Genomic DNA, 21,628 nt, shown 5'->3' with positions numbered 1-21,628 from the left:
CGTCCGTGCCCCTGAGTAGTCGGCTGTCCTCGAGGTGGGCCAGCTATCACGTGATGACTCAACTGGGAGCTATCTTTAGGGGCTTTAATTCTTGTGACCGTGGCATCTTTAGGAGCAGTGAGGGAATGGGAAAGGTCAGATGTAAGCTGGATGATAGCTGAGCTTATTGTTTGTTCCTTGTCCATTGTCATGGCGCTTCAGGGCTAATGGCCACACAGACTAGAGGAGGTACCCGAGCGATCGTCGGCTCATACCGTCGATATTCCAGCCACAGAACTGACTTTCTTGACGTTCTTTGCAACATGCCTTTAGGAGAATGTTTGCTAGCCAGGGTTCTCTCTTATACGCTATTGGGTGGTGGGTGATATGTAGGTAGGGATGGAATTGTAGGTGAGCACTTGTAAGAGGCTGACTTGATGATATGCAGCTCTTAAGAGGATCCAGCAAGCCCAGCCTTCTTCTTCATGGGCACTTCTGGATTGAATCTGCATAAAATTGGCTCTGCATTGACTCCCTGCAAGAATGCTTCTTCTAAACTGCCCTTGATGGACAATTGACTTGGAAACTGAAAGTTGTTCCTTTGAGTCTCAAGCTATACGTCACGTGACGAGCACGGAGCTACCACAACCAAGGTAACCGTTGCTCTGAGCCGCCAGCAGAGCTGGATGAGATTCACGACGACAGCTTTACACGACCTTCACCACGACTCCTCATATTCATCATCTTCAAATCACATATAAAGCGACAATGTCAGACGCAGCTCGATGGAAGGCGACCGTCTACGTTGGTGGACTCTCCCAGATGGTCACCACCGGTCACATCCTTGACGCCTTCATCCCGTTTGGAGAGATTGTCGACTGCAAGTTGCCAAAGCCTGAAGCACCAAACTCTGGAGAAGCCCACAGGGGGTTCGCATATGTCGAGTACGAGGACGCCGCCGATGCGAAGGAGGCAATCGACAATATGGATCAGTCGGAGTTTTTCGGAAGGATCCTCAAGGTTTCACAGGCCAAGGCACCCAAGAGCGCCGACGAAGGACTGGGCAGTAAGACCGCTATCTGGGAAAAGGTACGTTTGACTATATCCCCTCTCACTCATTCGATGCTGACTGAGCGCGCAGGAAGGTTGGCTGGCTGAGCATGCGGCGGATGAGAATGACAGACTTGGAGATGATGCAAAGGTAGTGCCAGATTCTGGCCCTGACCCCATGCAAGGGTTGGAGGGACTCGACGTTGCAGGGCCGAAACCTGAGTGAAAAAGATAAGGAAAAATTCGGTTTGGTGTTGACTCTACTGCTGGCATAGCGAGGGCGTTTTGAGGCATTGGATTCACAGGTTACAGGTTGGAGGGCATGAGATATATATCATCACCGAGAATATTCAAGATTTATGCCTGATGGAATTCACTGCTACCATTCTCCCGACATGTACAGTACTGCCCCCCGTTGGCAAGTAATCATTTCCAATTCCCCGGCAGCTTCACCAGTCTTTCAGTAAGGGCTTAGTGCTCCTGCTTCTCCTCCTCACCGTGGGCCGCGCCGTGGTGCTCGGTGCGCCCAGAGGGGCCCTGTCGCGACAGGCGGAGGTTCTTGTCGACGATGAACTTGCGGCTGATCGAGTAGGTGGCAGCGCTGAGGGCGAAGCCAACGACGACAGCTGGGATGGACGGTTAGGGCATGGAAAAAGGACTCAATGGGGCTGGACATGGCTTTACCGAGGGGGTACAGCTCAGGAGGGATCTGCTTGAGCTTTCGGAGTCGCTGAGAAACGGTGTGGCCTTGAGAGATTCGGTTAGTTCCCAGCCCATTGACAGAGTTTCGAGTCGGTATTCGAGTCTCGAGCGGTCCGAGAGAGGCTCAGCGGGAGCTCCCTAGTTTCACGTACCGGCCTGGTCCTCCTTCTGCGAGACGGAAGATGGTCAGCATTGATGTCATAACCGAAGATTCCATCCATTGCACTCACGGGAACGGGTCGCAGCATGCGAGGCGTCTGCCTGAACATCCGGAGAACAGCGGTGGAACGCATCTTGATGAGTGGGGAGGGTCTGTGAGAGGTCCAGAGGAGGTGATTCAATTGGAAATTGTCGGCCTTGGGAGGGAGTGTTTGGAGTTGGCCGAACGAACATCTGATGTGCAAGCAATTGCCAGCCAGCGGGACCCACCAATCCGGGTTGGGTGCCTTACGCCATTGGCCCGTGACGGCCTGAGGCACAAACCCAAGCTCTCCCGGGAAATCGAACCACCTGATTCGAGCCGACAACGTCGACGCAACGCAGCAACCTCTCTCCATCCAAAACCGCCCGCACCGAGCTCCATCCGGCATTGACCTAGACAAATCTCCCCTCCTTTCCCAAGTCAATTCCCTTCGAAACCAATTCACAATGGCGGAAGACGGTCAGGAGCTTGTCACCAAGCCCTTCAAGTTTGTCACTGGTACGTTCCCTAATAATCCCGCTGGGGCGGCTGCCAGCGCCGCCCTCGAAAAAATGACCTGATTCGATCCCGAGGCTAACAATTCCGCGCAGCTGGTAAGCACAATCAATCCCTCCCACGACCGACGACCATCGACGACGACCCGACGCGCGATCGATACTCAATTGCATTGTCGCCAATGGCTCCGACCAGACCGAATCTGACATGACCTCGTAGGCACCGACGCCCGTTTCCCCAACCAGAACCAGACCAAGCACTGCTGGCAAAACTACGTCGACTACCACAAGTGCATCCTCGCCAAGGGTGAGGACTTTGCGCCCTGCCGCCAGGTACGCATCGCCAAAGACGAAGAGGATCCTATTCGAAGCTCCCGGTTACTAATTGGCCCCTAGTTCTGGCTCTCTTACCGATCCCTCTGCCCCTCCGGCTGGTACAACCGATGGGATGAGCAGCGCGGTACGCTCCCCCTTGGACAATTCGACTTCCTAAGCCATACTAACGCATCGTGCAGAGGCCGGAAACTTCCCCGTCAAGCTGGACGCTTAAGTTGGACATGTAGTCTTGGAGTAGTGGATGGTTTAGAAGAGACAGAGCAGACACACTGCAATTGTATCATTTGTGAAGCTGCCTGCTGTATAAAATCCTCGTAAACGCTGACTTCTGTCTGAATCCTTCATCCCTTCAATCAATGACATGGATATCGTGACGTTTTGCTGACTCATGCCATTGAGTGGACTATTATTGGTATCATGTGAACTATCAAACTTCAACCGGAAGCGCTGGCAATTCAAATCCAAAAAACACCAAGGGTCCCATGCGCCGTAATCCCATTAATCCCGGTCGTCATTGGCCGGCCCCATCCGGCCATAGCAACCAGAGACCAAACTCATGAAAAGGGTGTAAATATCACTTTTCCTCGGCCTCTTCGTCGTCGGAGCTCATAAACTCGTCATCCTCGTCAAATCCAAAGAATGTCCTCGCCTTTTCCTTCTCAGGCTTGGCTTGTTCCACCGGGGGCGGCGTTGATCCCTGAGACGAGGCGCCCTTTTCCTCATCCGAGCCGGATTGCTCATTGCTCGCCTGCGTAGAGTTTGACTCGTGAGAGGTGCTCAGTAGGTTGTCCTTGTAGTTGCCAGCCTTCATGGCAGCTAGGACAGCATCTCGGGTACGCTCGCTGCTCTCCTCCTTGTCCTCAACCCACTTGCCGTCAAGCCGGCTCTTGCTGCCCGACTTGATCTCAGCCTCCTTCTGCTCCGACAGCTGGACAATCTGCTCCCAGCGCTCACGGCGCTTCTCCTTCTCCTTCTTCTCCATCTCGGGCTTGATGGCGAGATACTCGGCCAGAGCCTTGGCCTCGTTCACCGTGCGCAACCGTCGGCCATCCAGGTTACGGCTCGAACCGTGATCTTCTTGGTTCTTCTTCTTCCGAGAAGACATGCGACCACCTGCAGCTCTCAGCTGTGATCCGAAACCACCCTTGCCACCGCAGAGCGGCACTGCCAGTCGCAACGACAAGAACTCATCGTCGCTTGTCGAAAGGTATTCGGAGATTGGCGAATCCGAAGCTGATGGCAGTTGCTTATTTGAAAGAGTTGTGAGAATGAGTCTGGACTGAGTTGTTGGTAGTCGCTCGTCGATGCGATCTCGCAGTTCTGTGACGGTAGTTGATGGAGGAAGAGGCAGAACGAGTGTAGGTGGCAAGCCGAGACCAGCAAAGCTGGTAACCAGCACGTTTAGATTTCGCGACGACATTCTAGTGGCTTTATGGACCGCAAACAGTCGGCAGGAGGAGAATCGGAGGGCGTTGCAAGTATTTGCCTGATGTTGGCCTAGAAAAACACTGGGTTGACGAAGCTACTAGGCCGATGGCGATTCAAGGTGCCACCTCACCAGCCACATTGATAACCGCATTGGCACGTGACAAGGCCACCAGCCACGGGCACACAGCAAGCCCCCACTTCGCTACCACGAATTTCAAGTAGGGTTTCCGCCCACAAAAGTTATCCAATTTGAGATCTGCCTTCGTCCCTCCGAAACCTGCCACCTTCCAACATCGACCCCTTCGACGAGCAGCAATACCGCCACGATGTTGATTCCCAAGGCCGACCGCAAGAAGATCCACGAGGTAATACAGACTCACCTGGCGCTCCCGGCGCCGCCGCAGCAGCTCCCGCCCGCGCGAGAATGAGCTGCGAATTGGCAATGCACAAGAAAACACCAAGACTAACAATTCCGCCAGTACCTCTTCCGAGAGGGTGTCCTCGTCGCCCAGAAGGACTTCAACCTTCCCAAGCACCCCGATATCGACACCAAGAACCTGTTCGTTATCAAGGCTCTTCAGTCCCTCAACTCCCGCGGCTACGTCAAGACCCAGTTCTCGTGGCAGTACTACTACTACACCCTGACCCCCGAGGGTCTCGACTACCTGCGCGAATGGCTTCACCTCCCCGCTGAGATCGTTCCTGCTACCCACATCAAGCAACAACGATCGCACGCTCCTCCCCGTGGCATGCTCGGCGAGGGCGAGCGCGAGCGAAGACCCTTTGGCCGTGGCCGTGGTGGCGACCGAGGCGACCGTGAGGGCGGATACCGACGAAGGGATGCTGGCGAGGGCAAGGAGGGCGGTGCTCCCGGCGAGTTCGCTCCTCAGTTGTGAGTTTCCCTGACAGATTAGCATCGACGACAGCGCAATTGGCTAACCTTGCTTGACAGCCGTGGTGGTTACGGCCGTGGCCGTGGCGCTGCTCCCCCCTCTTAAATGAACCCAATTTCCTTGCGATGGTGAACAAATGGGCTGCATGGCGAACGGTATCGGCATGTACTCGTAAAAATGGAGGGCAATTTTCACCATGGGTTTCGCTCGTGTGACAGGTTGCGTGGGAGACAGACAGACACCATGGGAGTTTGAGGGTTAGAACCTCGGAAATCATTTGCATCAGGGTCGATTGTTGCCGCCGTCAAAACGAGATAATTGCTCGGGAGATAACGTGAAGACGTCAAATCTTTAAAGTGATCCATGTGAAAAACGATACGAATATCACCTACCTACCTTACCTCTGTCGCCTACCTGCCTGCCAACCGGACAATGCCCGAAGGGAACGATCCGTTCCGCTGCCCTTTGCTGGAAAGGTGTGTCCGCTGAGTGACCTGACCGTGACCTTACCCTTGATCCTTGATCGGTACGTGCCTCGATGAGCGTGGGAAGGGAGCTCGGGACTCGCTGGAAAGGCAGCGTCTAGAAGCTTTCTCGGCTGAACGGCGAGGACTCGTTTGTGCGTCCAAGACTTGCTTGTCACGACGAGACAAGAGTAGCAGCTGGCATTGGGCTCGGGGTAATCGTAGCTAATTATTCGGGGTAGAGTGCAAGTGTCGGACGGTGGGTTGACTCTTACGTCAGATGCTCCGTTTAAACACGTTCTTCTCGTGAGGCCTACACCTCAGGGACACCTTGGCCGTCACCTTGAACACACCACCGAGCTGTGTTGCTTCGAGGCTGTGGCGGCGAGTAAGGTGAGATTCGAGGATGCGGAGCCGCGAATGGTAGGTGAAATCCTGGGGAAGGGGACACATCAGGAGCATCCAGATTATTCCATGCGTCTTCTTCGCACATTCTATGGAAGGAGAGCTGAAAATGGAACTCGCTCTGCGGCTCCGAGTCGAAGCTTTACATGTTCTCTCCACATGAGCCAAGGTGTTATATTGGTAAAGACAGAGGCGCAAAGTCCCAAAACAGCATCTCCGCCACTTACCAGGGTATGTTAGTGGTGAGAGTGGGAGATGGACGTTGGGGCGGGTCGTACGTGGGAATGCCCTCAATCATTCACATCGACATGCTCACCTCCGCAAATCATGCAAAAGGGGTATGTGCCGCTCGCAGGCCTCACCACTTGCAGGCATCGCCTTCCGCATGCTGCCACGGGCTCATCTCTCATCCTCGGTGAGAGGCATATTCTCCCCCTGTCCACTCCAGCATCCAACCAGGAGCCAGAGCGCTGCTGCGCCGAGGGTTACGTCGTTGATATGACAATCCACATCACGAAGTGAAATCGGTAAACAAGATACAAAACGGTACGATACCGTTGCCCACGGCTCACCTTCTCACCTCACCGGAGGGTTTCACGGCCTCACCGGATACCGGCACCACGGTCCGGGCCACTCACGGCGTCTAGAGCAACGGCAACGGCTTATAGAAAACAGACCACCGTCCAACGCCCGTTTACTACCAACGGCCGCTCGGCTGAGTGTCCTGGGTTTCCCTTGCATTTCTGACCTTGCCTTTACCTTGGGTCGCCATGCGTCTTCGCGCCCGGCCCTGTGTCGCCTTGCCTTGCATTGAGAGGCTGCGCCGGCCTTGGCCTGGCTGTTGTATCATGCATGTATCGCCATGTTTGTCTCTCGGTGAAACCGAGCCGGGGAGCTTCCCCATGGGCGATGAGGTGCATATGCCCGCACTTCATACTTGCTTACCTAGGTAAGCCTGGTGAAAGCAGGTACCCAGTTGTGACAATTGTCGTTGTTGCTGGCCCGAGCTTGGGAGGCGTTGGAGTCGAGTTGTCCGTGTAAGTATACAGACCTGAAAGAGACGACCGCGTATGCTAAACCTCTGCCATGGCAGCTCTGACTTGAGCTTGTTCCAGTGAAAACCACTCAAAGAGGCACGCTGCAGCCATTTTCCCTTCCTTGTTTTCCCGATATCTCCCCCTTTTGGAGGCGTCATGACGATACGGTCGAAAGGACCGAGGGCTTTGACAGGATCAGGGGATGTTGGACTGGGGAAAACGGGCTCGAGCTTTCACCATGAGGTGACTCTTCCACACTCAGCGCCCACCATGCTGGTCGAGATTGGGCCCCCTCCAAGATGGCCGCACTGCTACTGGTGCGGAGCAGCACGAACCACTCGCTTGGGTGGGAGGCAGATCGATGCTTTCACCATGTTGGGCCATGGCTTCCTGGCATTTCCTGATGTCTGGCTCGGTGGCTCGGTGTCTCGCCGGGCATCGTGGAGGTGGGCAGAGCGAGATACCCCTGGAATCATGGGCTCCTGGCCGACTCCTTGCGAGTCCCGACGATACCTTGCGACTCCTGGGCCTCGTCCTCTTCCCTTTCCCCTCGGGAATGAGCGTGTCCCGGTCGTTGAAATACCCGTTGTCCTTCGATAATCTCCCCATCTCGTCTTTATCTCTCGTCAACAAAAACCCGTCTTTCCTCGCTTCGATCTCATATCTGGCTCAGTCAACGAGCTTCCTCTTCTTCTCTCAGCTCAGCAAGCTCAGGGATATATATCTCCCTAGACACTCGACTTGTCCTTAACACCTCGTCGTCAGCACCTGTCCCGACATTGACGCCTTTGTTCACTTCACTCACCTCCATCCCACCACCTCGTCCAACCCCTCTTCAGTCAAAATGGCGACTCTTCCCACAGAAATGAAGGCTCTCAGGTATGTCAAGACCCTAGACATAGGCACTCGTAGCTTTATATACCCACCACGGAGACCATCAAGGTCATCCTTTCGCTTGTCATTAGCTCGACAGCTTGGACTCCAAGATACCCTTGACTAACATCTATCTCCACCCTGAATATAGATATGAGAAGCCCGAAGATTTCTCCATCGTGACCGTCCCGCTCCCTGAAATGCGGGACAATGACGTCCTCGTTCAAGTCAAGGCCTGCGGTGTGTGTGGAACTGGTAAGTCAATACTACCGCTTCATACAGGGGATATGTAGCAGCTGACCTCGGATCTTAGATCTGGTGATTACCCCAACTCACGGCACTCGACATGCTCGTTAAACAGGGGCTGACAATACCACTAGCATATCCATGAGGGTGAATTCATTGCCAAGTTCCCCTTAATTCCTGGTCACGAGACCGTCGGTATCGTCGCCGCCGTTGGCAAGGTTCGTGTTCCAATCTCGATAGACCTTGTCTGGCAGATCTCGCTAACCCACATTATCTAGAACGTCAATGGATTCGCCATTGGCGACCGTGTCGCTGCCGACAACAGTGAGCTTTGCAATGAGTGCTTCTACTGCCGAAGAGGCCAGCCTCTTCTCTGCGAGAACGTCAGTAATAATGACAACTCACTACCAAGGGTGATGCTGACAATATATAGTTCAACGCCCACGGTGTAACAATGAACGGTGGCTTCGCCGAGTACTGTGCCTATCCCGCGGCCAAGGTCTTCAAGATTCAGAACCTCTCCTGGGTTGATGCCACTCTTCTTGAGCCTGCCTCCTGCGCTTGCCATGGTCTTGAGAAGATCCGACCCAAGCTGGGCTCCCATGTTCTCATGTTCGGTGCCGGCCCTACTGGTCTGGTAGGTCGCAATTCTAACAGTCGTCGCCGACCCAAAGCTAATGGCATTATAGATGCTTGCTCAACTCCTCCGACAAAACGGTGGCTGCAAGGTCACTGTTGCTGCGCCCGGTGGTCTGAAGATGGAACTGGCCAAGAGCCTCGAGGCTGCTGACCAGTATATCGAGCTTTCGCGATCCAACCCCGATGAGCAGTTTGCTCAACTCAAGAAGGAGAACCCCTATGGCTTTGATATCGGTAGGTCCGCATTGGAGAGACAGCCAGTCCGGAACTAACATTTGTAAAGTTGTTGAGGCCACCGGCTCCGTCAGAATTCTCGAGGACTCCATCAACTATGTCCGACGTGGTGGTACTCTGGTCGTCTACGGCGTGTACGCCAACGCCGACCGTGTCTCTTGGCCCCCATCCAAGATCTTTGGTGATGAGATCACAATTCTGGGCTCGTTCTCCGAGACCTACATGTTCCGTAAGTCATGCCACGATTTCAGGTCACCGTCATTTGCTGACTTCCGGTTACAGCCGCCACAATTGACTACCTCGACTCTGGCAAGGTAAAGACTAAGGGTATCGTCAACAAGACCTTCAAGCTTGAGCAGTTCGGTGAGGCTCTTGAGAGCATCAAGAACAAGTCCGCCATCAAGGCTGCCATCGTCTTTGACGATGAGGAGCCCGAGGCCACACCCGAGGAAGTCGAGGTTGCTGAGTCCACAAAGGCCAAGGCTGGTGACGAGCCTGAGGCTGTTGAGCCCGAACCAATCGAGTCTGAGAAGCCCGAAGAGGAGAAGGTCGAGAAGCCCGAGGTCGAGGAGAAGGCTGAGGAGAAGACAGAAGCTATTGAAAAGCCCGAGGTTGAAGAGAAGAAGCCCGAAGAAGAAGAGAAGAAGCCTGAGGCATCCTCGTAAGCGGCGTTCTTGATTCTTTCTCGTTTGGCTTTTGTTCTCCGGGTTGTTCCTTCCGAGATGGTTCCAGTTCATGTAAGAGGGGAATCTGCACGATGATTTAACGGAGCAAGTGGGATCGGATACAGATAATACCTGTCTAGGCTGCCAGAGACGCCTTTTATCATTAGCATTTGTATTTCTTCGCGCATTCTCAAATAGACCCAGGATCTCTTTTCGTCTTTTCTTTTGACGGATGCTTCCCCGCAAGACAGCTGCATCTGCATGTATGTATGCGGTGGAGCTACTTGGCACGATTTCAAGCCCAGATCCATGCCGTGCAAGTCAGGCCATGTTCTGAGCTGAAGGGGCTGAAGGAGAGCGGTGAATAACTTGGCTTTTCCTTTCTTCTCTTTGCTCGTTTTGGCAACTCAGTTGTGAGATGGCCGCTTATAGGATCCTATCAGATTTAGAAACAGTCCCGAACCACCCAATGATATCCGGAAACATGGTGAGCGCGGCTTGGTACCCAATTCGCAAGCTGACATGAGATCAGATTAAATCAGACTTGGCCCTCCTTTTTAGTTGTCATAGCCACAAGAGTGAACACCTGGTGGTGAATCCCGGTCCCGCTATGCCACTTTGACTGCATGCTGAAGCTTGTCTGCGCCTGTTGGTTCAACTGCAGGGCGCATTGATAGTATCCCAACCTCAGCGCATGGGTGCATGTCTGTACGTGTATAGAGACGGCGGGAGCCTCCGGGTCGAGTGGGATGGCCCTTGTCGATGTCTTGCGCGATGAGTGATGTGATGGGCTATGCAGGAGGACAGCTGATAATGTTGGATGGATGGCTGGACCGTGGACATTCATATGTATGGATGTTGACGCTGGTTCATGTTCTCAGCTCATTGCTTGCACCTGCCTCGCACTTCCAGGCTGTTTACTCTGCACTGCTCAGGATCCATCCGTCCTGTTGTTTGCGCTCTTGCGATTTCTCACGCACGCAGATTCCAACTTAACAAACGCTTTCAATCATCATACTTGCCTGGACCGAGTCATTCCAGACCAACCTCACCTCTCCTGTTGAGTCCGGAGATTCCGTTCTTGCGTTTAGATACCAAAGCACGAGACTGTCTTCGAAGAAGTTATCAGTTCAGTCGCCATGAACATCGCCGACTCACCACTTTTCAAGGCCTATGCCCGGCCGATCCTCGACTCAAGACTTGATCCGAGGCCCCGTCGTCAGAGAGCACGCTTCTCCCCATTTGGCATCATGGACACAGTGATGCAGTATCTATTGGACCGCGCGAGTCTCGAAGTTACCAAGATCAAGATCAATGATACTTCTGAAAGGTGAGCATTGTCGCTGTGCACAGTTTATGACGTTCGTTGACTCATGTGCCAGCTCCTTCTGCCTTGCTATCGAGAGCCGCCTTGTCGACTCTGGTGCCATTTCCAGTATCATCGGTGCTATGGACGTCGAACTTTCCTTCAATGGTTTCAGTTTTGGCACGGTGGAGTTGCCTGAAGTCCAGACGAGCTTTTGGGGTACCAAAGTCCTAGTCAAAGAACAGCGCATCGACATTACCGATATGACAGCCTTTCGAACATTCATCCGAAGCCTCATGCTCGACAGCGATAGCAGTTTCCAGCTCGACAATGGCTGGTGCACTGTTGGAGCCTTGGGCACCTCGTCGGGTTGCGAAATGTACCTCGATATCCCACTGAAGTGTATGAACGGGCCGCAAATGGAGCTCAAGAAGCTATCACGCTCCAGTGATAATGGCATTGTGGCGACCTTTCACCTAGATAATCCGAGTCCTGTGGAGATCGATCACGGTCGCTGCATCTTTGAGCTGCGCAACACCCGAGGCGAAACCATAGCAGAGCTGAGGGGCGATCTGAACATTGTCCGGGGGCAGGCCGACTATACGCTGCATGGCACGACGCGACCTGGGGTGGCACCATCAGATATGGCCAGGCTGGTGGGAGTCGGTGTGGAGGGGAGCTCGTGGTGCAGCGAGACGATCAAGGAGATCGATGTTGTCTTTGGGTTGAGACCGGAGTTTGCGGAGCTGCTCCAGCATTGAAATGACATGATCTCAGGAAGCATGTCGCGTCATGACCGGCACGGGCGGAACTGTTTGAAGGTTCATTTGGCGTTGCGGTGTAGGCTTGGATAACAAGGGACTGGTTTTGACGACGTGAATTGGGCACACTCTGGACATATCTATTAGCATGAATACCAAGCGATCACAGCCACCGAGTTGCAAGGCAATCGAATGCATGAGAATAAAAGCCTGCAGTGATGCTACAAACATAGATCCTTGCATAAAAACTGCACGGGCTTGTGTTTAGACCCAGTGTCTAGGGTAGTTTCCCGTAATGTTGTGAGGCTCAAGTTGAGTTAAGGTTAACTAGAAACCCAGCTTATCTGGTGTTTGTGGATATCAGAGCAGAGTCCTGTTGATAGGCTAGAGTTGTTCAGTCAGTATCCGTATGTGCAACCCGTATAATTTCCTGCGACCTGCTGGGGTTGATGTTGTCCTGTTGTATCAAGACAAACCCCTGTTCTACGTGTTGATTCATCAACTCAGAGGGTAGATCGCCGATTGGACTCTCAATTACCACGTTACCACGCCACAGTGTTCTTAGATTACGTTTGCGAAGATGCTGTATTCACACTGGCTTGGGGCTTGGACCGCTAGTGATAGGTTATGGCCATCATACTTTACGCAACCGAAGGTCGGCTATCAACATGGAGATTAATCATGGATTGTTGTCCTCGGCTAACCCATTGAGACGAGCGTGTCAGGTAACTCGTCAAGAAGGCATCATATATCATTTGCGCCCAAATAAACGACAGGGAGGAATACGACATGGTGAATCACTGATTAAAGACACGAATCGTGAGGTGATAGACAACAGACTTCAAGGCCCGGCCGGCTGCCGGCTTCGGCCGCTTCGCTGGCGCCCTCCACTGGCTGCCCGTGATGGACGGGTCCCGTCCTTCGGCCGCCACAAACATCCGCCGCCAGGGGTAATTTTGCGGGGATCGTCAATGGCTTAACAGAGCCCCTGCATCTCGTTTCATCTCGTCTCTTTTTTTCGGATCCGGGATTTGAATCTGGTCCATGTTTGCAGGTCAGCATCTCTTGGAGATTACTCCGAGCAGTCCCCCTTTAAGGAGCGTGCAGTTGATGATATGAGCGGGCAACTATCATAGAAGCTGTCGTGCTACTACCCTTGTAGTAGCAAGTCCAGATGCGGTGACGACTCTCGCGCTCATTGGGCGAGGCTATAAATGAAGCGAAAATGGGAGAATACGAGGTCCAACGCTGCACTCAAGATCGTGTATAAGCGCATTCCCGGTACCAGCCAAGGAGGAGCCCGTCCCATGGTGCGTCTCCGTCCAAGCTCGGATAAGCAAATGTCAATCCTGCATTTTGCTTGTCCACTTCATTCCTGAGCGGCCGCTTGGAACTCCACGTCTCCTTGGCAATGCCCGTCCGTATTCGTCGCGGTTCCTCTTGACCCCCTGCTTCTGGGCGTCTAAACCTGACCCTCGATTGGATTCCCATGCCTGTGAATGACGGATACGGCGGAACGCGCAAGACGCTCTGGACGAATTCGTCCACCAGAAGCCAGGATATCTTGGTCGCAGTTGATAAGCCGGAAGCCGGTCGGCCGCTTGGCTTGTAGCCCACTGTATCGTCACCACGTCGAGCAAGCTATTATTGTACTGAGCTGGCTTTCGTCCATTGTTTCACCAACCGCATCCGCGGGATTGTTCAACGACATCGGTTCACCACTCCTTCGCCTGAATGTTGACCTTTTCTCTGCATCCATCCCTGGAACTCGACGGGGACAAAGCTGAACTGAACGTCTGTGTACCGTATCCCTCGAGGTTGCTTATGCCCGGTTCCCCTGACATCCTGGCGTACCTGGCGTCGACGAGGCTTGCTTCCAATTTTGGACTTGCAGACTTTTGATGATGCTTTCTTGAGGGAGAAGAGACACTCTTCTTTTTCCTTCCGAAGTCATCATCTTTCTCTTTCCTGTCACCGCCGCCAAGTTCGAGCTCGAGGGCTCTCCCCCTAACTAGACGATCGTCCCGTGACCATCACACCAGCTCCCTTGATCCTCGGCGGCTTCCCTGGAAATGGCTCCCTGGTCGACTCGTCGTGGGTCTCAACCCAACAACAACTCTTCTGGTGACCTCATCAGTCGAATTCACAACACCGCTCTACACACGCCTACGACTCTCAACGCAGTCTATTCGACAGCGCTGCCACCAACACCGAATGGTCGCAATTTTGACCTGTCCATCTCCAATGCTAACGCCGACTCGAGCTCCGACGACTCCGACTTTCACCCCTCGCGACCACCGTCCAAGCCTGCTCGCCGACCCCAGCACACGCGCTCTATGAGCCAGCCCTTCCCTTCTCTCTTTAGCAGCAAGAAGAAGAGGCAGAACTCTGTCGGCGCGCCTCCGCCCGACTTGGGCTTTACAGATGACGCCGCAATGCCTCGACAAGCGCCCAAGAACCACGCCCGGAATCCTTCTCATACTCGAGGGGGTCCTGCAGGGAGCAAAGACTTTGCGACAGGAAACTGCATGACCTGTGGTTCCCTAGTGCGGTGGCCGAGGGACCTCAAGGTTTTCAAGTGCACCATCTGTACCACTGTCAATGACCTGGAGCCGCTAAGTGCGGACAATGTCACCTCGAGAACGCGGCGCGATGCAAGCCAAGGCCCCCCTGGCGCACCCCAACCCTCTTCGGCAAGAGGTAGGCGTTTGCGGAAACGGTTTGGATCAATTGCTGATAGCGATGCAGTCCCGCATATCTCGATCGAGCAAACGAGACGACTTGTTCAGCAATCCATTCGTTCGTACTTGTCCAAGAAACTACATCGAGTTCCTAAACCCGCGCACGATGCTCAAAATCATTCGAATAATAGACTATCGTTCAGCAGCCGAATGCAAGCTGCTGGCCATAAACCCGTGGTAATAGATTCAAAACGGGAGGTGTCGGCTCCCTCCAAATCTCCCACTATACATGTGTCGCATTATGTATTCGATGAGGAGCCAACCCTACGAGCCAGCGCTCAGCGAACGAATTCTGCGCCTATTGCTCGATCTTACTCGTCTTCATACCCAGAAAAACCTCCAGTACAGAACGTCTTGTCAGGGGATGAGTCCAAGGATCACCACACTCCACCCTCGACGACAGACGACAGCGACCCTAAGCGAATATTTAAACCGCTGGAAGACTACCTAGTTGCCTGTTTCGGCTCATTTGAATGCATCAACTCGTCATTCATGACCCATCACCATCGCCATCCCCCAAGAGGGGGAAGTGAATCAACCCGCCGGAGGCCTGTAGCGCAACACGAGCATCGAGAGCAACGAGAGCATCGTCGAGAACCTTCAGAAAACCGGAAAGCGCGCGAACAGCGAGAAGAGCGAAGCAGTCCCCAAGAAAACGATGGAATGTGGGATCTTGACCCGAAGCTGCTTCTACTGGGCGACTTTGCAGAGAATGGAACGTGGTGGACTGGCAGCCAGGAGGGGACGCGATCTCGGAGACCACCAACGCATCGAAATGAGCGTAGCTTTTCAAGTGTTCCAGCTATTACCAAGACCCCACAGATGAATTGGGGCGATTTGATGGGCTGGTACAGCGCTGTCGTAAACACCGCCGCCGGCTGGTTCGTTGTATATGAAGAGTTTTCTCGGGCTGATGACTTCCAGCCGCCTACTGCACGAGAGCTGCAGTCTTTCGAGCGAGATCTTTTGCAGGGCCAAGAGCATGCTCGACGTGTGTTACTCAAAGCAACAGAAATGCTCCTTAAGCGACCCGGGAGGCCCCTGAAGGACCCGGCAGACCTGCGGTTTCTTCTCATACTGCTTGAAAACCCACTCCTTTACGAAGACCAGCAATTATTTGGCGGAATCCTCCAGCCAGATGCCAAGCCATTAGCAGACAAAGAGACACGATCTGGGAAAATAGGCACCCCCGAAAGTGGCCTCCTTTCTGGCCAACATTCTGGAATCATCAAGCGCATCGTTGGGTTGATCTCCAACTCGTCGGTTGAATGCCACAACCAATTGATCACCTGGTTTGCGAGACATCACCCCTCTCGATTTACAAGGACGAAGGAGCTGGCTTCTGGCTTCCTCACATACCGCATGCTGCGCCAAAGGGATAAGAAACGAGAAGTCAGAGTTGACATAACGGCTGGCCTGATCCCACAGATGCAAGAAGGACGATCGGGGGCCTATCTCTATGACGAAATCAACCGCTCTGGCTCCTCAAAGAAGACCAAGGAGCCTGAAAAGAAGATTGTGTACAGCGACGATTGGCAAATAAAGGCCTCTTCACGAGTTCTGGCTCTCCTCTTTGCCGCCAACAACCTCCCCCATGGGAGACGGAGTGAAGACGCACCGCCGATCACTAGCAAAAACAGCACCGGGCCGAGCCGAGATATCGTTCATTCTCATGGACAGGTGCTGCCGACGAGCGACTTTTATAACTCGATGATTGATTATACTGATCTGATTGCCGACTTTGAGAACTGGGAAGCTCGGAGAGGAAAATTCTCGTTCTGCCAGTATCCATTCCTCCTTAGCATCTGGGCCAAGAACCACATCCTTGAGCATGATGCTCGTCGTCAGATGCAGAGCAAAGCCCGAGACGCCTTCTTTGATAGTATCATGAGTCGCAAGGCTATCAATCAGTTCCTCGAACTCAACGTGCGACGAGATTGCTTGGTCGACGACAGTCTGAAGGCTGTCAGTGAGGTCATTGGAAGCGGGAGCGAGGACATCAAGAAAGGCCTCCGCATTACTTTCAAGGGCGAGGAGGGAGTTGATGCTGGCGGTTTACGCAAGGAATGGTTTTTGCTTCTCGTCAGAGAAGTTTTCAATCCCGACCATGGTGAGAGAAGCTGCTTTCGGCGTCATCAAATCAAGCTAACATTGTGCCAGGGATGTTTATCTATGACGAGGACTCTCAGCATTGCTATTTCAACCCCAACTCATTCGAGACTTCAGATCAGTTCTTCTTGGTTGGTGTTGTCATGGGCTTGGCTATTTACAACTCAACCATTTTGGACCTGGCTCTCCCACCTTTTGCTTTCCGGAAACTCATCGCATCGGCTCCTACTCAGGGCACAGGAGCCTCTTCCCACCCCAGGCCCCCTATGCGATATACTCTCGAGGATCTTGCTGAATACCGACCTGGACTGGCTCGAGGACTTCGACAACTGCTCGAGTATGAGGGTAATGTGGAGGAAACCTTTGCTCTTGATTTTGTCATCGAGACGGAGAAATATGGCACCACCGTCGAGGTTCCTCTTTGTCCAGGAGGTGATCGCATTCCTGTCACAAACAATAATCGGCGAGAATATGTGGACCTTTACGTGCGGTACATCATCGATGTGTCTGTGACGAGGCAGTTTGAGCCTTTCAAGAGGGGCTTCTACACTGTGTGCGGAGGTAATGCCCTATCCCTGTTCCGACCGGAAGAGATTGAGCTTCTTGTACGAGGGTCAGATGAGGCCCTCGATATTGATTCCCTACGGGGTGTTGCTGAGTACGACAACTGGGGCAGCAAGAAGCCAGATGGCTCCGAGCCTGTTATCGACTGGTTCTGGGAGACATTCAAAGCGGCCACGCCTGAAGACCAGCGCAAATTGTTACTGTTCATTACTGGCAGTGACCGAATCCCCGCCATGGGCGCTGCTGTGTTACCCATCAAGATTTCCTGCCTCGGAGAAGATGAGGGCAGGTTCCCCATTGCCAGAACATGCTTCAACATGCTGTCCCTCTCACGATACGAGTCCAAGGAGAGGCTGGAGAAGTTGCTGTGGACGGCCGTCCGTGAGAGTGAGGGCTTTGGACTAAAGTAAAGTATACACTTGACGAAATTATGAATTGGCATTCCGTTTCATCTATGGAGTTTGGAAGGGTTATCAACCGGGAATATATATAGACTACCGAACTACATCAACGCCATGATGTGGTGTTCAGAACATGAATTCAAACCGTTACAATTGCCCCGAATACACTGAAACACAGAGATGAAATGCATTTTGGGAAATATCACTCCAAAAGGTAAAGCCCAATAGGTAAAATTTGATCATTGTCTCATCATGCTTCAACATCAGCCCATTATTAACAGATCAAATATTGGTGGTATTGTTTTATATCCCCAACTTGTACACCTGCCAGATTCAAGGCGTCGAGTAATACATTTATTGTACAGCGTCATATCCATCTTTTCTGGTCCGTCGTCACTCATGACTCTTCCTCCTCGGCAACGCCACCAGCCGCCCGGGCTCGCTTCAGCATGTCCTCCTCGCGCTTCTTCTCCTCCCGGAGTGCCCTCATGCGATCCCTGTCGACCTCGGCCTGCTTGCGCATGGCTTCAATCTCCTGCAGCTCCCGGATCTCCTCCTTGGTGGGCTGGATGACGACGGCACGGGTCTCGGCCAGGACGTACTCGAGGATGTGCGACGAGTGCTTCTCGCTCATGTCGATGGTGACGACCCTCTCGTCGGCATCCGGGGGAGCGGCCTTGGAGAGGTTGTCGCGCGAGGAGGCGGGCTGGTTGCGAGTCGCGGGGGGTGGAGAGGATGCGTCAGGTTTGCGGAGGTAGATGGATAGGGTGGGCTTGTTCTCGCTTTGGGTGTGGCGGTTGACGATCATGGGGACCGAGGGGTTGTGGTACTTTAGCCGGGGGAGGTTCTCGCGCCAGAACTTTCTGTTGAAGGGGACGTTAGATATGATATGCTTCACATGTGGGCGAGGTGACCAACTTGGCTCCCATATGGCCCTTGAGGCTCTTGGCAAAGTCCATGTGTATTCTAGTTACCTCCGGGGGGAGGACTGCAGCACCGGGACCGCATTTTATGTTGATCAGCTGTACACGGCGTAAGCATTGGGTCGTCTTTCGGTCGTTCAATGGCGAGGTATATCTACCTTCTGTAAAGCTTGTCAGCGGTCTATTCTCAAGTCATTGTGCACAATTGACTTACCCTACGAAGCGTGTTGAGACGTTCGCCGAGAGACCTCATCTTGAACCACGCAAACCCTCGATTGGAAATGCGCTAATGTTCTCCCGAGATCCAGAGGCTTTCGCGATGGCTTCGAAAAGTCGACGCTCAAGACCCAGAAAATCAACCAGACCCTGCCCGTCTTTCGACAAAGTGCGGGCCGAGCGTTGACCCGGGATGGGAAATGTTTAAGTGGGGCCGCCCACATGTCGCGTGCCAAGGATCTTGGAGTGGGATGGAATTTTTTGGAGGCGGATTTCTTCTAAGTCGTTTATTTTTTTGGTTTGCGATCATCTTCAACTTGAAGTTGTTTCGAAACGCAATGCACCGAGCATTGTCGGCCCGATGGCTCAATCGGGCACTCAGCATCGGTGAGGCATCGGCTTCATCGAGTGTTCCTCTTTTCTTGTGTCCTGCGGTTGGATCAGCTCGCCATATCAGAACGCCCAGAGTTGCGCCGTCTTCAAGAACCACGACACTATATTCTCGACGATTCAACCATACAGAGGTGGCTACTCAAGATATCCCCGTTACCGAAACCGAATTGCCCCCAAAAGAAGCTCCCGTAGAGCCTCGGAGACGACTACCATTGAATTGTACGGGGTGTGGCGCCTTTACGCAAACGGCAGATCCTCAGCTGCTGGGGTACTTTGACTTGAATAGCAAAAGGGTCAAGAAGTGGCTGAACCCAGAGGAATATGAGCCTAAGCGCACGGCGAGCGAAGAGGATGGAGTTGTGGATGATGTGCTCAAGACGCTGGATCAGAGTCAGCTGGAGGCGCTTGGCTTGAAACCGTCCCTCTTGATGTCTGGGGCAGAGACAGAGGGCGATGTTGCACCCAGTGGGTACATTTCCTGACCATTGATGAAATTGAAGCTAATACACTGGTAGAAGCGCCTCCTCAGGACAAGCAGCCTGTATGCGACCGATGCCATAATTTGCAGCACTATAGCACGACAAGTGATACGGCCAAAGTCACCATGTATCATCCTACAGTAGAGTCACTGCGCGAAACGATCGAAGAGTCCCCGCACAAGTACAACCACATCTATCACGTTATTGATGCCGCCGACTTTCCCATGTCGTTGATCCCGCGACTCAATGTTCTGCTTGGAGACATACCCATAAGGACCCGCAACAGACGATCACGAGCGGGCAAGTACCAGAAGGACCGGCAAACAGAACTGAGCTTCATCATCACCCGTGGCGACTTGCTGGGACCTACCAAGGAGATCGTTGATTCAATGATGCCCTACCTGCGTGAGACGCTGCGGGACGCTTTGGGTCGAGTCGGAGGCCGTGTGCGACTGGGCAACGTCAAGTGTGTTAGTGCGCGGCGAGCATGGTGGACCAAGGATGTCAAGGAAGATATCTGGCGTCGTGGTGGTGCGGGCTGGATGGTTGGAAAGGTCAACGTGGGCAAGAGTCAGCTTTTTGAAGCTGTCTACCCGAAGGGCAGGATGAATATGGGCAAAGATGCGGAGCGGGCATCGGTGTCGACATATCCTCGGGAGGCTGTCAACACAGAGTCAATTGCTACCGATCAAGACGGAGATGGCGACTGGGAAGATGTGGACGTTGGAGACTTGCTGCCCCCGGCGCAGCCCGCCAAGAACTATCCCGATATGCCGCTGGTTTCGTCGCTACCTGGAACGACTGCATCGCCGATCCGAGTACCATTTGGCAACGGAAAGGGCGAGCTGATTGATCTACCCGGTCTGGCACGAAGTGACCTAGACTTGTTTGTCAAGGAAGAGTGCCGGCAATCCATGATCATGAAGAAACGGATCGTCCCTGAGCAGGTCTCGCTGAAGCCAGGGAAGTCGCTTATCCTCGGAGGAGGACTTATTCGCATTACACCCAAAAACCCCAACATGGTGTTCCTCGCCTATAATTTTACACCCTTGGAGGAGCATCTCACACAGACTGACAAGGCGATTGCTTTCCAGGAGCAGACGCGCGAGTCTATTGGCGTCCCGAGCATCATGCTCCCTGGTGTTGGAGACAAGATGCGACATGCCGGAACCTTCAAGTTGTCTCACGACGTCACCAAGATACGAGCGGGTCCCCTGACGAGGAAGAACGCAGTCGGACTGACGGTTGATCGGTTACCGTTCCGAGTAGTTTCGACCGATATTCTCATTGAGGGCGTTGGCTACGTTGAGTTGGTGGCTCAGGTTCGGGCTCAGGACCTCGCTGTGCCTTTGATCACTCCACCCCGAGAACCACCACCACCTGTAGAGCGAGCGACGCAGAAGGGGGAATTCAGCTCTGATCCTTTCCTAGCTCTTGCTGCGAAGAGGAGAGATACCAACCCAGTTAAGGTGAAGCCCGTGAAACCCAGGGAACCTGAGCCACAGCCGGAGCCGGACTGGCCAGCCGTCGACGTCTACAGCCCCGAAGGCCGATTCATTGGATCTCGTCGGCCCATCAACGGATGGATGAACAACAAGCCACGGGTGCTTGCGGAGCACAAGAGAGGCCGACCACGAAGGAGCATGAAGGGGCAGAAGAAGAAGGCCAAGGCGGAGAGACGAGGAGCCCAGATGAACTCTGAATGAGAGCACGACTGAGGAAGTCATGATGAATGACGAGTGTAAGATTTGACGCTATATAATGTCACATGTATACTATTGGCATGAAAGCATAGACTGTAGTAGTATTTGTATAACACACCCAAAACAAAACAAGGAACTTAAAGAAAGGTATATGCACTTCATGCGTGAGTGGCTTAAACATCACCTCATTGACAGGAGATGACGTGGGGGCAAACCCCGGATTTTTTCTTTGGGCTCGGCCCCTCCATGACCGACGACGATTCATTCCTTTGCCATCCGCTTCCATAACCAGCGCGTGACAAGGTCTTTTGCAAACAAATATTTCGTCCAACTCAACCCACGCTCTTTTTCTTCCTTCTCTACAAGCAATCCCTTGACGACCATC

At 53.3% G+C, this 21,628-nt stretch overlaps 10 protein-coding genes across 10 annotated transcripts; 7 read left to right on the top strand and 3 right to left on the bottom strand.

The window, feature by feature from the left end:
• Positions 1-747: 747 nt before the first annotated feature.
• On the top strand, positions 748-1,255 carry NCS54_00525900 (RRM domain-containing protein; the record flags this gene model as incomplete). Its single annotated transcript, XM_053150771.1, has 2 exons — positions 748-1,068; positions 1,121-1,255. 2 exons carry the CDS (start codon positions 748-750, stop codon positions 1,253-1,255), a joined length of 456 nt encoding a protein of 151 aa, XP_053006746.1.
• A 245-nt stretch (positions 1,256-1,500) lies between these two features.
• NCS54_00525800 (Hypothetical protein) lies at positions 1,501-2,096 on the bottom strand (the record flags this gene model as incomplete). The annotated part of the gene is made up of 4 exons (XM_053150770.1): positions 1,962-2,096; positions 1,884-1,899; positions 1,714-1,776; positions 1,501-1,655 (listed from the first exon to the last, which is right to left on the bottom strand). Exons 1-4 carry the CDS (start codon positions 2,022-2,024, stop codon positions 1,501-1,503), a joined length of 297 nt encoding a protein of 98 aa, XP_053006745.1. The 5' UTR covers positions 2,025-2,096.
• A 196-nt stretch (positions 2,097-2,292) lies between these two features.
• On the top strand, positions 2,293-2,977 carry NCS54_00525700 (Cytochrome c oxidase subunit; the record flags this gene model as incomplete). The annotated part of the gene is made up of 5 exons (XM_053150769.1): positions 2,293-2,431; positions 2,524-2,526; positions 2,648-2,760; positions 2,824-2,887; positions 2,943-2,977. The coding sequence occupies exons 1-5, from the start codon at positions 2,380-2,382 to the stop codon at positions 2,975-2,977; spliced, it is 267 nt and encodes an 88-aa protein (XP_053006744.1). The 5' UTR covers positions 2,293-2,379.
• A 360-nt stretch (positions 2,978-3,337) lies between these two features.
• NCS54_00525600 (Sde2-N-Ubi domain-containing protein) lies at positions 3,338-4,270 on the bottom strand (the record flags this gene model as incomplete). The annotated part of the gene is made up of 1 exon (XM_053150768.1): positions 3,338-4,270. The coding sequence occupies exon 1, from the start codon at positions 4,181-4,183 to the stop codon at positions 3,338-3,340; it is 846 nt and encodes a 281-aa protein (XP_053006743.1). The 5' UTR covers positions 4,184-4,270.
• Positions 4,271-4,424: 154 nt separating this feature from the next.
• Positions 4,425-5,189, top strand: NCS54_00525500 (S10-plectin domain-containing protein; the record flags this gene model as incomplete). Its single annotated transcript, XM_053150767.1, has 3 exons — positions 4,425-4,556; positions 4,671-5,083; positions 5,144-5,189. The coding sequence occupies exons 1-3, from the start codon at positions 4,518-4,520 to the stop codon at positions 5,187-5,189; spliced, it is 498 nt and encodes a 165-aa protein (XP_053006742.1). The 5' UTR covers positions 4,425-4,517.
• Positions 5,190-7,834: 2,645 nt separating this feature from the next.
• Positions 7,835-9,647, top strand: NCS54_00525400 (Hypothetical protein; the record flags this gene model as incomplete). The annotated part of the gene is made up of 9 exons (XM_053150766.1): positions 7,835-7,869; positions 8,015-8,118; positions 8,177-8,211; positions 8,244-8,327; positions 8,388-8,492; positions 8,543-8,746; positions 8,799-8,982; positions 9,032-9,211; positions 9,265-9,647. 9 exons carry the CDS (start codon positions 7,835-7,837, stop codon positions 9,645-9,647), a joined length of 1,314 nt encoding a protein of 437 aa, XP_053006741.1.
• Positions 9,648-10,786: 1,139 nt separating this feature from the next.
• On the top strand, positions 10,787-11,714 carry NCS54_00525300 (Hypothetical protein; the record flags this gene model as incomplete). Its single annotated transcript, XM_053150765.1, has 2 exons — positions 10,787-10,977; positions 11,030-11,714. 2 exons carry the CDS (start codon positions 10,787-10,789, stop codon positions 11,712-11,714), a joined length of 876 nt encoding a protein of 291 aa, XP_053006740.1.
• A 2,072-nt stretch (positions 11,715-13,786) lies between these two features.
• NCS54_00525200 (HECT domain-containing protein) lies at positions 13,787-17,538 on the top strand (the record flags this gene model as incomplete). The annotated part of the gene is made up of 3 exons (XM_053150764.1): positions 13,787-14,414; positions 14,463-16,565; positions 16,616-17,538. 3 exons carry the CDS (start codon positions 13,787-13,789, stop codon positions 17,536-17,538), a joined length of 3,654 nt encoding a protein of 1,217 aa, XP_053006739.1.
• Positions 17,539-17,926: 388 nt separating this feature from the next.
• NCS54_00525100 (L51-S25-CI-B8 domain-containing protein) lies at positions 17,927-18,705 on the bottom strand (the record flags this gene model as incomplete). Its single annotated transcript, XM_053150763.1, has 4 exons — positions 17,927-18,392; positions 18,448-18,551; positions 18,611-18,613; positions 18,667-18,705. 4 exons carry the CDS (start codon positions 18,703-18,705, stop codon positions 17,927-17,929), a joined length of 612 nt encoding a protein of 203 aa, XP_053006738.1.
• Positions 18,706-18,955: 250 nt separating this feature from the next.
• NCS54_00525000 (Hypothetical protein) lies at positions 18,956-21,246 on the top strand (the record flags this gene model as incomplete). Its single annotated transcript, XM_053150762.1, has 2 exons — positions 18,956-19,526; positions 19,577-21,246. Exons 1-2 carry the CDS (start codon positions 19,007-19,009, stop codon positions 21,244-21,246), a joined length of 2,190 nt encoding a protein of 729 aa, XP_053006737.1. The 5' UTR covers positions 18,956-19,006.
• Between the last annotated feature and the right edge of the window lie 382 nt (positions 21,247-21,628).

This window comes from Fusarium falciforme, chromosome 4 (assembly GCF_026873545.1).
Source record: "Fusarium falciforme chromosome 4, complete sequence".
In the NCBI taxonomy this organism is placed as follows: Eukaryota; Fungi; Ascomycota; class Sordariomycetes; order Hypocreales; family Nectriaceae; genus Fusarium; species Fusarium falciforme.
This window is presented reverse-complemented; position numbering and strand designations above follow the sequence as displayed.